The 17,737-nt window shown below is 44.5% G+C and overlaps 1 protein-coding gene across 1 annotated transcript in view; it reads right to left on the bottom strand.

Annotated features, from left to right (window-relative positions):
* Positions 1-17,701, bottom strand: part of LOC142194122 (E3 ubiquitin-protein ligase TRIM39-like) — a 25,843-nt gene extending 8,142 nt beyond the window's left edge. Inside the window, exons 1-4 of the mRNA XM_075263141.1 lie at positions 17,629-17,701; positions 11,041-11,462; positions 8,305-8,400; positions 2,788-3,018 (exon numbers count right to left, since the gene is read on the bottom strand). Coding sequence (XP_075119242.1) covers positions 2,788-3,018; positions 8,305-8,400; positions 11,041-11,460 — 747 coding nt within the window. The 5' untranslated portion in view covers positions 11,461-11,462; positions 17,629-17,701. The remainder of the gene's footprint in view (positions 1-2,787; positions 3,019-8,304; positions 8,401-11,040; positions 11,463-17,628) is intronic.
* Between the last annotated feature and the right edge of the window lie 36 nt (positions 17,702-17,737).

Here is a 17,737-nt window from a genome sequence, read left to right as displayed (position 1 = left end):
ACCACCACCAAGCCTGGCTAAGCCACCTGAGCAAACCAGACATTCACCAACCAAACAGCAGCCAACAACCAAACCAAAAACACCAACAGATGATAACCAAGGCCGAAATAAAGGCGACCACAGAGGCAAACAGAGAGCGGTACATTGAAGAATGGAGAAACGAAATAAATAACTCCAAGAAACTCACCGTGTACCAATCCCTACAAAGGGACTACACCATGGCCACCTACCTGGAGAGAATACGCCACCCCAAGCACAGACAGACCCTGAGCCGATACAGACTGAGCGCCCACAACCTAGAGATAGAGACGGGGCGATACAGACAGACGTACAAGCCACGGGAGAAGAGACTGTGCCAGCACTGTGACCAGGGGGCCCTAGAAGACGAGACCCACTTCCTGCTACACTGCACCAAATACTCAGCTATGAGGGCCGCCTGCTACCAAAGACTCTCTGCCCACATGCCAGACTTCATATCTGCAGACGAGAAAAGGAAACTCTACATCCTACTGGGAGAAGAAGAGGCCACTGTGGAGATCGCTGCCCAATACGTGTCCAGCTGTCACCAAACAAGAGGAAGATGAGACTCCATGGACTGTTATATTTATCCCAAAACACCCGCCCCACCCACCCCCACCGCCCCATATAGCAGTCACCAACGAAGAGGAAGATGAGACTCCATGGACTGTTATAACCGAACCCCCCCCCCCCCCATACCCACCACCCACCCAACCCAACTCCCCCCCCCCCCCCACCCACCCACTTTACTAGCTTTGGCAATGCCAAATACCTATTCGGACGTGCCAATAAAGCATTTTTTGATTTGATTTGATGTAGACAGCGCCCCCTGCATCTGGTCGAACCAGAGTCCCTCATGTTCACATTGGCGTCAATAGGAACATACACGGACAGAGGGGTCTCTGTCAGTTACTCTGCTACAGTTAATGTCCACTGCCATCATCCTGTAATGGTATACCAACAGTGTGATTTCACACTTAGACACCATTTTCCCTTTGTCTGATAAGAGGTGTGGCTTAGAGAAAACAGGGGAGGATTGAGTTGGCTAGATGTAAGATGAGACAACATGCACTACAAAGTAAGCCAACTAATACAAGGTATAACTGGAGACTAGGCAGTCTAAAGATGCACTAGATTTATCACCCAGTGTCAGCTACTTCAAATTTACATATCTTTAAAACAGACAGGATCATAAAATCTGTCCCAATATTAATTTCAATAACATCTTAAGACTAAGGCCACAAGTAGCGAACTACATTTATCAAAAGCCTCGGAGACTTTAAAAAAACCAAACCAAACCAAATCCCCCAGCAACACAACTTCCTTTAGGCCAGGGCCCAACGTTGCAGAAACAGCTTTTTTTGAGCCAAAGCCAAGAACGGCTACAAAAGTAGTGGGAAATATATAGGAAGCTCTTCTATTTCTACCTTCTGCTGAATCTATTCCTGGCTTTGTCAAAATAAATATATACAAAAAAAAGCTGCGATTCCACCATGTGGGGCCTTAACTTTACTGACGACTAACATCTGCAGCATGTGAAACACAATGGAACAATAAAATAGTGGTAACATTTAGGCTGGCACAAAAGCAAAGTCTATGTAAATGTAAATTCCATAAGGATTCAGCTTAGATTTTTTGCCCTTAGGATGATTTAGGCTTTTCATTTAGTGATCACTGCATTTTTTGAGCTTTCTTTCTTTGTGGGATGGATTGTATTTTTTATTGATAATATTTTGGGATTATATACAACATATTTTATTTAACTATAATGGAGAAAATTCTGGCATCTTTTTGTTATAGGTTTTTTTACGACAGGTTGAAAGGTGTAGTCCCCATCTCCAGGATTATATTTAAAGAGGACCTTCACCGATTTGGGCACAGGCAGTTCTATATACTGCTGTCAGTACGCTGAATTCAGCGCATTGTCGGGTTTCCTGATCTGTGCCCCGGGTAAAGAGCTATCGGTCTCTGTACCATAGCGCTTTACAGTCAGAAGGGCGTTTCTGACTGTCAGGTATGTCCTTCTTCACAGCAGCGCCTATCGCGCTGTACAGTGTGAGCGGGGAGGAACGCTCCCTCCCTCTGCTCACAGTGCTCGTCCATAGACGAGTATTATGAGGAGGGGAAGGTGCGTTCCTCCCCACTCACACTGTACAGCGCGATAGGCGCTGCTTTGAAGGACGTACCTGACTGACTGTCAGAAACGCCCTTCTGACTATAAAGCGCTACGGTACCGGGACCAATAGCGCTTTACCCGGGGCACAGATCAGGAAACCCGACAATGCGCTGAATTCAGCGTACTGTCAGCTTTCCAGCAGTATACAGAACTGCCTGGCCCAAATCGGTGAAAGGTCCTCTTTAAACTTGTAGTTCACGATAAGTGAAGTGTTTTACCCAATATCCCTCTTCCATTTGTTAGCTGAATAGGTCTCAGTGTGTACAGCTCACAATTTAGTTAGACCACCTCTAGTAGTCAGGCTAAAGACTTACTCCCCATCCTATATTCTCTTCTCTTTCTTGGCAAAGTGCTTTTCAGCTGCTGAACCCTTAAAGGGCCAGAAGAGTACCTTGATCAGTGTCTATGTAAACTCAGAGATAACAAACTTAGAAAAAACACTGTTCATCTAGGGAGTATGCTACTGGCCTGTGCAGAAAGGAAGTGGAGAGGTTGACACCAGGAGACGCTGTCTGTAGACTGTAAAAATAAAATCCAGTCTATAGTTTGTTTTTTTTTTTCTTTGTATGATGTCCATGTATACCTTCTCTCACCTCATGAATATGGCTGTGTGACACAGCAAGACTTTTTTCAAGGTCAGTAACGCCTTTCTGGAGGCAAGACAGCTGATCATCAAGCCTGCCGATACATTCGTTTCTCGTCGTCTGAATTGTTCTCTGAAGGTTGTCTAAACGATGATTGGTGGTGGTTTCTTCATCAGCAAGAAGCTGTCGTAAACATTCAAAGCCTGCAGCCATGGACTTACGTTTTTGTAAAATTTCAGCCTTTAAGAAAAAGTTGTAACGTTGTAAAGTCAACACTTGCAAAAACAAAAAAGTCCACCATGACATGCACTTACTATGAAAATGTTACTGCTATGACGCGAATCAATACAAATCTACTGTTTCTACATTCTAATTACACACCCTGGTTTCAAGTGTAACCGGAAAATTAAACAGTACCAAGACAATATTTGTGGTTTACCGTCGCATGTTTAACGCCTTAAGGCACACAGCCTTTTAGGAAAACTGACTCACTTTATGTGGCAAGAAGTTTGAGATGCTTTAACTTGACCAAATGATTTGCCGAGACACATACTTCAACTTCATGGTAAACTTTGACCAATATTTTTTGTATAGGAAAATTGGGTGGAAAAAAAAAAAAAAAAAAAAAAAAAAAAAAAATTAAATTATATATATATCTCCCTATATTATAAAAATGAATTTCTGTCTGTCTGTGCTCTAATGCGAACCAAACGACTGGACTGATCTTCACCAAATTTGGTACAGAGATACTTCAGATATCCGGGAAGGTTTAAGACGAGACTCCAACTCGCTCGGACGTACCGTTGCTGAGATACAGCATTCCAAACACAGTGCCCCCCCCCCTTAGCCAATACAAACCTGCAAGACTTTCACTCATATTCCAACTGCAATACACACGGTCACTCCACATGCACAATACAACACTGATATCCAAACTGAGATACACGCATCAGAGGATTAGATACACAGATCAGCACATAGTATCACACACCAGAGGATTAGATACACGGGTCTGCACACAGTCCCACAAACCAGAGAATTAAATACGCATTTCTGCACACAGTTCCACACACTGAAGGATTTGATACGTACATCTGCACACGGTTCCACATGCCGAAGGATTAGATACAGGCGTCTACACACAGTTCCACACTCCAGAGGATTAGATACGCGCGTCTGCACACATTTGTACACGCCATAGGATTAGATACACGCATCTGCACAGAGTACCACATGCCTTAGGATTAGATACACGCGTCTACACACAGTTCCACACTCCAGAGGATTAGATACGCGCATCTGCACACAGTTGTACACGCCATAGGATTAGATACACGCGTCTTCACACAGTACCACATGCAGTAGGATTAGATACGCGCGTCTACACACAGTTCCACACGCCGAAGGATTAGATACGCGCCTCTTTACACAATACCACACAGGGGAGGATTAGATACACGTGTCTTCACACAGTACCACATGCAGTAAGATTAGATACGCGCGTCTACACACAGTTCCACACGCCGAAGGATTAGATATGCGCCTCTTCACACAATACCACACAGGGGAGGATTAGATATGTGTGTGTGCACACAGTACCACACTTTGGAGGATTAGATACATGCCTCTGCACACAGTACCACAAGCCAGAGAATTAGATACACGTCTCAGCACACAGTACCACATGCCATAGGATTATATACGCACGTCTGCACACAGTACCACATGCCGGGGGATTGGATACATGCTTCTACACACAGTTCCACACACTGTAGGATTAGATACGCACCTCTTCACACAATACCACACAGGGGAGGATTAGATACACGTGTCTTCACACAGTTGTACACGCCATAGGATTAGATACACGCGTCTGCACACAGTACCACATGCCGTAGAATTAGATACGCACGTCTACACACAGTTCCACACTCCAGAGGATTAGATATGCGCGTCTGCACACAGTTGTACACGCCATAGAATTAGACACACGCGTCTGCACACAGTACCACATGCAGTAGGATTAGATACGCGACTCTTCACACAGTACCACACAGGGGAGGATTAGATACGTGTGTGCACACAGTATCACACTTTGGAGGATTAGATACATGCCTCTGCACACAGTACCACAAGCCAGAGAATTAGATACGCGTCTCAGCACACAGTATCACACAGGGGAGGATTAGATACGTGCATCTGAACACAGTACCACACAGGAGGATTAGATACAGGCCTCTGAATACAGTACCACATGCCAGAGAATTAGATACGCGTCTCAGCACACAGTTCCACAAGGGGGAGGATTAGATATGCGCATCTGCACACAGTACCACACGCCAGAGTCATTAGATACGCGCGTCTGCACACAGTTTCACTTACTGGAGGATTAGATACACGCCTCTTCACACAATACCACACGGGGAGGATTAGATATGTGCATCTGCACACAGTACCACACCAACAAGGATTGGATACTTGCATCTAAACACAGTACTACACGGGGAAGGATTAGATACAGCTTTACTCCAGGTATCCATAACAACTGATCACAGGTTTTTCACTGACATCCAAAATGAGATACACATAATCACATGACGCTTATGGACATACACACAAACCACATACAACATACACCAGTGCAAAATTGGACAATTCTTATGGGGCCACTACACAAACATAAATTGTAATATACCCGTGCGAAGCCGGGTCCTCCCTCTAGTGTGTGTGTGTGTATATATATATATATATATATATATATATATATATATATATGTCACAAATTGTTAACACGTCAAAAATCAAAGCATTTCATTGTCAAACCACCTAAATTAAACATTATCTACCATATCTGCTTTAGGTTGGCAATGTAAATCCTAGGCAGCCCTCTGCCAGTAGTAATGATTTATTGTGCACATTGAGGAAGGGACGGACCACTTCCCAAATATTCAATTTATTTTAGGCTTTGTAAGCCTACTAATATCCAAAAGCAATTCTCAAATTTACAAGAAAAATTTTCCAAAACATATGCGGCCCTAAACTGCTGTTTGTATGAACAGCAGGGAGCAAAAGTGTAAAAGAAATATCTGTCTCTTGGAGTGCAGACTTAGAAGTTTGGCTTTTGAATGCCATTTCAAATTTGCAAAGCCCCCAAGTTGGAGTCTCCTGGAGTCTGACCCCTTTTGAAAACTGTGACCCCCCCCCCATGAATTTATAAGGGTTGTGGGAAAGGTAGATTGGTAGCAGCAATGGAACGGACCAAACCAGTCAAAGACAGGACACTATCTTCTACAAATTGGCTTATTTAAAACAAAACAAAAAAAACAAAAAAAACAAAAACTCTTCAGTAAAGATACAAAAACAGTTAGGGTGCATTCACACTGAGTAAACGCTAGCTTATTTTGTAGAGTAAAATTACACTTGTAAATTTTGCTATCCCATTGACTTCAATGATATTTTTTTACAAGTCTAAAAATACGCCTGTAAAAAAATACACCTGTAAAATGTCATTGAAGTCAATGGGATAGCAAAATTTACAAGTGTAATTTTACTCTACAAAATAAGCTAGCGTTTACTCAGTGTGAATGCACCCTTACACAGAAACCTACTCATCGAAGGACTAACTAAACAAGAAAAGAAAAAAAAAACTAACTATGTGTGGCTTACTATCAGCCACACCAAACAGAACACAGTTAGGTTTCACCAGTATCAGTATTTCAGGACAGACCCAGGCTCCTCATCTTGCTCTCAGGATCTACCCTGAAGTGCAGGCTCTGCAGCCTTCTATGGCCCAGTAACCACACCTGGGGATGAGGTCTACTCAAGATGTGCAGTGGACCACATCAGAAACCTGGGGGAGATATACTGTGATTCCAGCACTCTGCCTGTCAGTTTTTCGCAGGGGGCTTAGTGAGCATTCGTTGGAGATTTGAACAGAGAGCAGATGGTGAAAAGTGACTATTGGGTACACCAAAATCACCACTATTTTACAAGTGTTGGGGAGTTATTCTGGGAGGAAGGGGAGGTTAGTTCTGTTGTCTTTCTTTCTTACCATCTATGGTTTGCTTTTTGAGGTATGAAATGCATTTGTAATGACACCATTTTGGGGAATCTAACTTACTTAGATTTTAGCAACTTGCCAGTAGATATAAAAAAAAAATAACCCACATCAATTATGGAATTTATATAGATCAGTTTTCTGTTCACAATGATGGTTGAGGGCTTATTTTTTACAGGACAAGCTATTTTTTTTTTTATACTGTTTTGGCATACATGTAACTTTTTGAGCACTACTTAAACCAATGAGTCGAGATAAGGGGCAAAAAAAAAAAAAAAAAAAAAAAAAAAAAAAAAAAGCGTGGGATCTGTGTTCCCCAGTGAATACAACGAGAAAAGGATTTTACAGCGAGTACAAAGATCCAATTTTCTCGCATAACTGACTGGGGAATAGCACCATGGGATGTCTAAAAGCAGTCCCAGTGGATGGGAAATACACAGCCACGCGAACAACCCAGTGCACAGAAAGTAATGGCCCAACCTGCGCAGCAGAGGCCACAGAACAGATCAGGGAAAACTCCAGAGAAAGAGTGACTGGAGGCCCAGATGGCAGCCATGAAGACTTGGACAGCTTTTTCCATTAGTGGCAAAAAATTCTCTTGTGGGCTTGAGAATGGCATAAATTTTTTGCCTTTATACATTTTGCCTCATGAGGTCATTCCTTCTTTTGGCTGATGTATCAGCTTCTATAACTGAGTCCTTTAGCTCTAGTTATGCATTGTTGGAAGGTTGTTTAGAAGACTTCCTGGTATCTATGGTGGCCGCAATCTTTAAAGACCCAGCATATACTGTACTATTTCATCAAATCTCAGGAAAGGGTATGAAAAAACGGAAGGTCACCGGATAATAAGAAAATGTGCGTGGGTGGTCACGTGACCGCCCCAGGGATATGGGTAAATATACATTATTTGCTAAAGTATGCAGTCTAGAAAGTTGGTGTGGAGAGGGTGTTCAGATTAGTGTAGAAAATGCATTTTATCCCAGACAACTCCATTAATGTATAATTTACTATTTTTTTAAATTTAGTTTTACTATATTCAACATTCAGCATCCATCTGCATTAACCACAGAATCTGGGGGGTTAAACAGCTGGGCTGTGGAATAATTGGACACAAAGCAGTAATTAGAAGAGCCAACTGTTCATCTGATCACTTTTTCCCGGGCGTAAAAAGGTACCCCCCCCCCCCCCTATATCTGACAATGATAAAGCAAACATGTTCTCTGACAAGGGAACAGGATGACAAATATTCATGTTACCTCTCCCTTCACGTCATCCATAGCCATACATGGTAGAAGGATTCAAATCATTCGCTTGTCCCTGCATGGAGCCAGAAGCATATCCCTCGTTGCTGGCAAACCGGCTGAAGAGCGAGCCGTAAGCATGCACAGCTCCCAATTTAAACAATGATAGCTCCAATAAGATCAGCTTTTGTAATTAGATCCATGGCTCAGATAAGTGTATAACTGTACCTCAAGTGCTTGGGCTTTTTCTTCTTCAACAGTTTTAAGTTGCATAACGTTGCTGATCTCTTTTCTTAATGCCCGCAGATGACCTTCAACTTCAACCTGTTTAACGACAATTACACTTGACATTTTACAAAACATCACCAATAGGTTTTAACATTTTAGAGGACGATAGCGCTTTTAAAGGGTTTGTTCCAAGACCTTCGCAGACAGTGAGGGGGATGCCTAAATCACATTCACCGAATATCCCCTAGCGAAAACATAACAGCCTTGGTATCTAAAAACTGATAACTGTCTCAAAGCACCCGCCATCCCTATAACTCTCATAAAGATGGGGTTCAGGGGAAGTATGAGGGAGTATGCCCACAGCTATAACTTCTGACACTACATATTCTACTTTTGGTTTCCACTTTGACTGTACGCCATCTTTTAATAGGATTTATTAAATTATAAGTTTTAGCTAGGGGATATTCAGTTTGTTCCAAGACCTATCAAAGTTGGATACTGATGACCTATCCACAAGATAGGTCATCAGTAGAGATGAGAGAACACTATTCGAAACAGCTGTTTTGAATAGCACTTTCCCATAGAAATGAATGGAAGCGGCCGACACACAGACTTTGCCGGCAGCCGGCCGCTTAACCCCCCACGTCCCGGCTACATCCATTCATTTCTATGGGAGCGTGCCATCCGAAACGGCTGTTTCGAGTAGTGTTCGCTCATCTCTAGTCATCAGATAAGTGCAAGGTCAGGGAGTTGGACACCAACCAGTCAGCTGTTTCTCCTAATGGAAGCTGTATGGTGGATGTCCAGAACCAGCTCTCTTCTATTCGAAGGGATGGGAGCAGAGCTGCATTTCTATGTGTCTCCACTACAGTGTATAGAGCTCCATATGGCTTTCTATCCATACAATAGTCACTTGAATAGCAGCAGAATGGGTTCTGGTCACATACTGCTTCTAGTTGGTAAACAGCTTATCTGTGTCAGACCCCATGAGAATTTAAAATTATTTTTTGGTGGACTTTTCTTGTTTTTCTAGTAGATCGATTCTTGTGCCATTATTGTGTTGGTATTAGCCATCTGCTAGCTTTCTGTGTCAGACCCCAACCAAACCAATATTGATAATCCATCCTCTCAATAGGTCATCCGTGCCCAACTTTGCTAGGTCCCAGACAACTCCAAAGCAGCTTTTTTTTGTTGCAGATGAGATGGCGCAAATGAATGACGAATGTACAAAAAAAAAAAAAAAAAAAAAAACGCTTTCCACAATGTAGGGCCTTAGCCATTAAGTGCATTATAGCAGAGAGTTAATACTTTCAGACCTACTGGTTTCTGTGGTAGGCTTGTCAACAAAGGGGTTGTCCCATCACAAGGATCCTATCTATACTGCTTGTTAATGTGGATTTAAGACTTTTCCTAAATACGCTGTTTCAGCAAAACTGCTTTGTTTGTCCACTATTTTAATTTATTCACTTCATTGTTGACACTGTGTTTCTATGGCCCTTGGGATTATCTGCTCAAATGTCAAGTGACATAGCAGCCTGCTCTCAGGGTAGGGGGGGGGAGGGAGGAGGGGCTAAGTGCACAGGAGCGAGCCTGTGCCTGTTCCTGTGTCTGCACCACACATGACCTAGCTTCCTGCTCTCAGATAAAGGGGGGGGGGAGGAGTGCTGCTTTCTTATATAAAACAGTCTAAATCCTAGTGGGCAGAAGGACCTGGTCCCTTAGCCCACAAGGATTTAGCCAACTCTATATAGAACAAGCTTAATCCAAGTGTTATAGGACCTTTCATGACATCACAGGCCCTTCGTGCCATAGGATCACGCTGTGTGGTGGGGCTAAACTGGAGGTAGTCGGACATTATGGCTTTGCATATGAAACCCTGCCCACCAATTGACGTAAAAAACCAGGAAGAAAGAAGTCTTTGCAGCAGCGAAGACTGGTGAGCAAGGGACATGGGAATACCCCTTTAAAGCCAAAAAAGCTCAGCACTTTGATTAGTACTAATCCCAGGACAGGATTTCGAGTGCTGTGAAACTGTCATGGGCAGCAGGAGGCATGTTCTGGCAGGGGGGCACACTCAGGATAGACATTATTTGGGAGGGGGGGGGGATGTTTAAGGAGCATACCACTGTTTAGGGCCACTAAAGTGGAATTATTTAGTATGGCGTCACAAAGGCACATTGTTAGGAATCAGAACAGCCAAATTGGGTATGAGTGAGGCTGGAGCTAGCCATACCACACAAATTCACTCAATGTGTAGCAGATTGTCCCGCTTTCACTCATTTGAAAGCTGTGAAAGACAGATGATACAAATGAGATACAAGTCACAAAGTCTTCCCCCACGGACATTTTACAGGCGTATTTTTACAGGCGTATTTTTACAGGCGTATTTTTACAGGCGTATTTTTACAGGCGTATTTTTACAGGCGTATTTTTACAGGCGTATTTTTACAGGCGTATTTTTACAGGCGTATTTTTACACTTGTAAAAAAATATCATTGAAGTCAATGGGATAGCAAAATTTACAAGTGTAATTTTACTCTACAAAATAAGCTAGCGTTTACTCAGTGTGAATGCACCCTAACCACTCTCTAGGATCTTGTACACGTAAGACTCCCTTCCATGTACACAGTATTCTTTAAAAAGGTATATACATAGGGGGATTCTAAATTGTACAAGCTCTTAAAAGAGTGACAATTGTCAACTGTAATAAGCCACTACTTCCTCCCCTGGACTTACCTCAAAGTCCTCAGTAGTTTCTTCCACAGGTACTACTGTATGGTTCCTATGATAGACAGACTCTCTGCACACAACGCAGATTTCTTCATAATCATCCTTACAGAACAGTTTGAGGGGCTCATCGTGCTTTAGACATTGTTTTTTTTCTTCTTCACCTTCTTTTGCTGCTAACAGCTGAGCCGAAATTTCCATTACATTCTCCACAATACGATTAGGTCTGAGAAACTTCCATTTGGATATCTTCCGACACTGAGGGCATGAGAAGTTGGTGTAAATGCCCTTCCAAGTCTGGGAGATACATCTTCGGCAAAAGTTGTGGCCGCACTGTATAGACACAGGGTCTTTGAAGTTGTCAAGACAAATGGGACAGGTCAGTTCATCTTGTAGCTCCTTAACAGGATTGGTCTCGCCATACGCCATTACTAGTGGATAAAGAGAGACAGACATTACTCGACATATATAAAAGCAGCTGCTTGTCTGCGGTCTTAACATTGAGGCGAACATGATTGCTTTTGTTCACATCTGAGAATCTAACCCCTTCATTCTGAAGTTACCCAGCGCTCCATGTACTTAGTATCTGTATATTGACAGCTACCAGCTCATACAGCTTAAAGGGATTCTACCATTAAACTACCTTTTTTTCTAATGTGTTCCTGTATTGAACTGCAAGAGCGGCTACCCCAAAATGGCCGCCGGCTGGCTCCTGTATTGAACTGCAAGAGCGGCTACCCAAAAACGGCCGGCGGCTATTTTTGGGTAGACACTCTTGCAGTTCAATACAGGAGCCGGCCGGCGGCCATTTTGAGGTGGCCTCTCTATGCTCCTGTTTCGAACTACAAGAGCAAGAGAAGCTAGAAGAGGCGGAGTTGCTGCAGAAGAAGGAGGCGGCGCAGGAAAGAACTCTGGGCAGCAATGGGGACGCGCTCATCGGCCTTTCAGCGTTGGGGCCCGCCCTCATTGCTGTGGAGAGATCATTTGCATACCGGTTAAAACCGGTATTTCTACGGAACGGCGGAGACCACGTCTAAAGGTAGGAGACGAATAGCCTTTCTTAAGGCTATTCCGACGTGGTAATTAGAAAAAAAAAGTAGTTAATGGTAGAATCCCTTTAAGTTATAAAACCTTATTTATTAAAAGATGGTTGGATCATTCTTCCAAACAAGCCCTCTGAACTCTAGTGTCCCCCATTTCCTCAGATCGTAAAATAGCCCGTATCCACCAAGGTGGTGGTAGCCTTTGGTTTTTCTCAGAGGGAGAGGGGGGGGGGGAAACAAAAAACAACCACACACCTCCACACACCATCAAAAAAACAGAACCAACATGACCTGGACCCAATACAGCATGGGCAAAGAGAAGAAAAAAAAAGAAAAAAGTGGGTTCTGTGTCCCCCAATAAATACAACAAGAAAGATTTTTATGAAGTGTACAAAAATCTATTTTTCCTCACTTATTTCACAGAGGGCGATGGGAGGGTAAGAAACAGCACCATGTGAAGTCCTAAAGCAGTCTCAGAGGGCATTCCACAGCCATGCGAGCAAATTAAAGCACAGCGGCATGCACAACCTTACAGCCCAAACTGGCAAGATAGAGGCCACAGAATTGATCTGGTAGAATCTAGAAAGTGTGTAGACAGAGGCAGCCCCGGGTGGCGGAAACTGATGACAAACTGCCCAGAAGGCTCAACATGTTCATTCTCTTGAGAATGAGACATCACAAGAGGCGGCAGTGGCCCACCCCTGAGCCTACAAGACTAAAACCACCAGGAGACTGAAGCCTTGGAAGTAGCCAGGCACTTGAAAGGGCCGTCAGGTTAAACAAACAAGGTATTAGAACAAGAGAAGGGGTCAGTGATAAACAAATGGACAGAGATTGCCTGGATGACATCCAGGCAGGTAAGGGAGCATGCACGTGGATGCTTAGGGTCCGAGCAAAAAGGAAGACAAAACAACATCACTGAAGTGGAACAAGAAAAATCACCTAGACAGAAAAGATGGTGGAAGGGAGTTCCTTGTGGGGAACCAGAAAGGGAAGGAAAGCCAGGATCCCGGGAAGGGAAAGAGAAAGTGAATGGTGGCCATTACGTACGTACCACAGCATGTAGACTTTCCACTAGCATTGAAAAGATCCTGGCAGACTGGGGGTTTGCAGCCCTGAACAGTCTGGAGAACAGGGAGGAGAAAAAAAAAAATCTGCTAGTGTAGCTACCCCCTCATCCAGGTACTTGGCTAAAGTAGTCTGGTTCCCAATACTCCATTTATGGAACATGGACCTGGAGACGAGGCACTACAGATGGAGTGGGAGGCTTCCTGCCTGACCGCTTGGAGCCCTCTTGAAGGTTCAAGAAGGTGATCTGGAGTGGTCTGCCTGGACACTGACTGGAAGGGCCCTGGTAGAGTGTGGCCAGACAAAGCAAGGACAGAAGAGGCCTCAGTTCAGGGGCCAAACGGTGACTCAGTGGTTAGCACTGCAGTCCTGGTGTTCAAATCCCACCAAGGGCAACAAACCATCTGCAAGGAGTTTGTATGTTCTCCCCGTGTTTGCATGGATTTCCATCCCATATTCCAAAGACATACTGATAGGGAAAAATGTACATTGTGAGCTCTATGTGGGGCTCACAATCTACATTATAAAAAAAAAAAAAAAGAAAAGAAGGGGCCTCAGTTCCAGCAAGTTAATCAGGAGGGAGGCCACTCATTTGATGCTTTTGCCACTTAGGGACAGTTGACCAAAGACCGCTACCAACCTGTAAGACTGTAGATGGTGGAAAACACTTACTAATGGGGAGAAGGGGGGGGGGGCACTCCCAAGGAGATGCCCCACGGGAGAAGGGCCGACAAGAAGTTCCCAATATAGATCAGGAAGTAGACGCTGGATAGAGATCAGACCCACGACACCAGAATTGCTATTGGCAGAGGGACAAATGGGATTGACCATAAAGGATGGGCTGGAAGGTTAACACCATCGTGCCCAGGACCTGCATACAGAGATGGTGAGCACTGAGGGTTCCTACAAAGGATGGATCTTGGACTTACAGGAGACACCTGTTCTGGAGTGCATAAAGGAACATGCACAGGAATGCCATGTAAATCGAAGGTACCAGACAGGACTGTTTGTCATAGAAGAGCCAGGAGAACTAGCAAATGAGATCCAGGAGACCTGTCAGCTGGCCAGATACACCATCAAGGAGGAGGACTAGTTAAGGATTAAGATCAAGTATAAAACATGGTGACTCCTCTGGAGTGAAGGGTTGCCATGAGAGACGCTATCACCTCAGAGAAGACCCAGGAAGGGAAGCGAGACAAACTGGAAATGTCAAACTCACAGCAAGGCCAAGAAAACACTGAAGATACAGCACGATAAGGATGTGGAAGCAGGTATCATGTATGTCAAAGGATGACAGGGGGCCGCTGGACTCCAGAGATGTCACCACAGACCATAGGGACTTCATGCGAAACCTGTGGCCATGAACAAGCTAGTTGAACCCCTTCAGGTCCTACTTGGGATGGAGAAAGGGTCATGTAAAAAGCCCTGAGAATGGATAATGTGACTACCTAAAGGAAGGCAGTTGAGCCAGTGAAGATTGAGTAATTGGTTGACACCACCTCCCGGACCCAAGGGCTGTTGATGCTAGCAACGGTCCCCCACCTGAGAATCCCCAGAGTGTGGGAAGATCTTCAGGCAGAGGAGCACCACAGGAAGTACTAGCACGTAAAGAGGAAGGTCATAAGGACTTGGGACACACTGCAAAGCAGGCTTGACATTGATGGAGGGCTTCCTGAAGCGGGAGTCTGGTGCTCAACGTAGGGCAAACCCCAACATCCCTGAGATTAAAAGTCTCATGTTCTACTGACTGAGCTAACAGAGCGGGAAGACAGCCCTCCAAAGGAGAGGAAAAGCAAAAACACAGAGCGGCAGAATGAAGAAGGCTACCACTAAGGGCTAGTTCACACGTGGGCAAAGGGGAGGTTTTTGACAGCGGAATTCGCTTCAAAAACCTCTCCTTTAACATGGTGGTCTATGTAGACCACTAGCTTTTTTTTTCCTCCTAGCGTTTTCCGCCTGAAGAAGCGACATGACCTTTCTTCAGGCGGAAAACGCCTGAAGAATTGCATAGAAGTGAATGGGAGGCGAAAACCGCGCGGTAAAAAACCGCGCGTTTTTTTGCACACAAAACAGCGCGTTTTTTTGCAAAAAACCGCACGGTTTTCGCCTGCAGTTTCTATAGCACATATAGGAAAAAAAAACCCTAGCGAAAACCGCTAGCGAAAACCGCGTCAAAAACCTCGTCAAAAACCGCGTGGAATGCAAAAAACAGCGTCAAAAAAACTCCCCGAGGTTTTTTACCTCGCACAAATAAGCTAGGCGGTTTTCACGTGTGAACTGACCCTAAGAATGCCACTAAAGGAGAAGAGAACTTTTTCACCCAGTAGTTTCAGTAAAAAAGAAAAGGTCTGCCATGTTCGTCCTGGAAGAAGGGAAAAGCCATGACCCCTCACTAGAGGCAGATTAGCACTCCATGACAAAGACAAATAGTAAGGCAAATCTGCTGTCTTCAGGTGTACGCATGGGTCCACCATTTCAGTGAATCTTGCACATGGGATAAGGTCTCCCGCATTTTGGCAATGGAAGCAGCATTGGGTGACTGTTTACAAATCTTGTCTTGTGATGGATAAGAGCAATAGAAATTAAATCAGGGTAAGTTCAGACAGAGTTTTTTGGTCAGGATTTTGAGGCGTCCTGACCAAAAAGACGCCATTGAAATCAATGGGAGCCGCTCAGGAGAAACGAGGTGCCCATTCTTCAGGCCATTTCACCTCACTATTCGGCCTGAAGACACACCCTCCGCCAGACTAGGCTCATTCATTGGGCTAATCCAGAGCGGAGTGCGCGGCTGGAAGCCGGGTTCAGTGCACTGGCTTTCAGTCACGGCTACCCAATTTTGGTCCGGAACCTAAGGCGGCCTCTGCCTCATGTTCCGGACCAAAAAAACTCTGTCTGAACTTACCCTAAGGCTCCATTCCCAAGGAGTAACGCGCCGCTCATTCTGACACATAAACACGTGTCAGAGTAAGGCACTTCAAAATAGATCCCATTGACTTCAATGGGTGCTGGCTTACGCGAGCTACCCATTGAACTCAATGGGAGGCTTTTTTTACTTATTGCTTCCAAAGTGATACGTGCGTATCATATTGAAAGCAATAGGTTAAAGAAAAAAAAAAAGCCTCCCATTGACTTCAATGGGTAGTGCACGTAAACCAGACCCATTGAAGTGCCTCACTGACACCTATTTACGTGAAAGAATGAGCAGCGCGTTACTCCGTGTGAACGGAGCCTTATAGTAGTGTGACCCTAGCCTGGAATTCACACCTGCGATCTTTGCCCATTCAGGCAGAACATCCATCATTCTACTTTTTCAGTCAGAAGCCTGGCAGACCCCATTATAATCTATGGGATCCACAGGTAACCCCATGAATGGAAACCCGAACACAGGTGTGAACCTAGCGCAGTTGGAGGGAAAAATCAAAAACACAAGTTTTACTGGAATTATCAGAGTCTCACGGCACCTGTGGACTACACTGAGGTTTGGTACATAGCTTCACCCGCTCTGGAGCCACAGATGCTTTCCATTGAGACAGATTACTAGGCTATTCCTCACTACTGCCTGGAGTTTTCCTACTGAAGCTGGGTTTACACACTGCAATTTTGCTGAAAACACAAAGTAGCATTTTTAAAAACTGCATGTAGTTACATAAACGTGTGGGGGGGTTTTGACAAAAGAACGTACAAAGTAAACACGGCCTAACAATGAGAAGGTCAAAGAGACGCCACCTGTGGACCCAGATATGGAATGAAGTATTACTTACACATAGGGGCATATTTATTAAGAGTGGCCTATTGTACCCCAGTTTTAATAAACGGATTAACTGGTGCAGGGACTGAGAGATTTATGAACAGGCTACGACCTCTTCAGAAGTCTTTTGGACGTCTCAGCACCAGAATGGAAGTCTACCAGGTAGGAGCTGCCATAGATATCCATTCTAACTCGCACCACAATATGGCAGCGAGGCGCAACTCCGAGTTAGAAATCTAAATTACCGGTAGTCGTTTTGGAGACCCAGTAACTTTTTCTGACTCTGTTGGGAAAAACTAACAAACGTGGCATGTGCGTAATAATCTGGAACAAGGCGTATTGGACCAAGACCGGAAAAGCGCAGCTTGTGTACAGGGCACAGCAGACGACTAGTCCATACGCCACCATATTGGTTTTCACATGTCATCAGGACATTGATTCCATATAGTCCATGATATTCATGTCATTACAGGTTTTATAGAATGACAAACCCACAAGCATTTACACCACTATAGTCCCATATACTGTCCTATAGTAGCCAGCCACACAGGAGGGTGCAGGAATACTATACACATAGACTGCGGAAGCGCTTTGCTACCTATGGCTCCCCTCCAATCGTGCAACTACAACTCCCAAGCTGCGGCTGCCATATGCGCAGAGAGTCGCAGGCCGCAGACCTCAGCTCTGTACAAGCTCATGACGCAGCTCAGCACACAATTCAACACACGCGCCCTATACCTCCGGGCACCGCTGCTGGCAGGTAGAATGACGTCAGAGTCACGTGGTCTAGAGGCGTCCATGTGAAGTCTCTTATAGCCTATTCCGTACGGCAGCGGCCGGGAGCTTC

Source organism: Leptodactylus fuscus, chromosome 2 (assembly GCF_031893055.1).
Source record: "Leptodactylus fuscus isolate aLepFus1 chromosome 2, aLepFus1.hap2, whole genome shotgun sequence".
NCBI lineage: Eukaryota > Metazoa > Chordata > Amphibia > Anura > Leptodactylidae > Leptodactylus > Leptodactylus fuscus.
The sequence above is the reverse complement of the archived record's forward strand: the minus strand, read 5'-3'. Positions and strand labels throughout refer to the sequence as shown.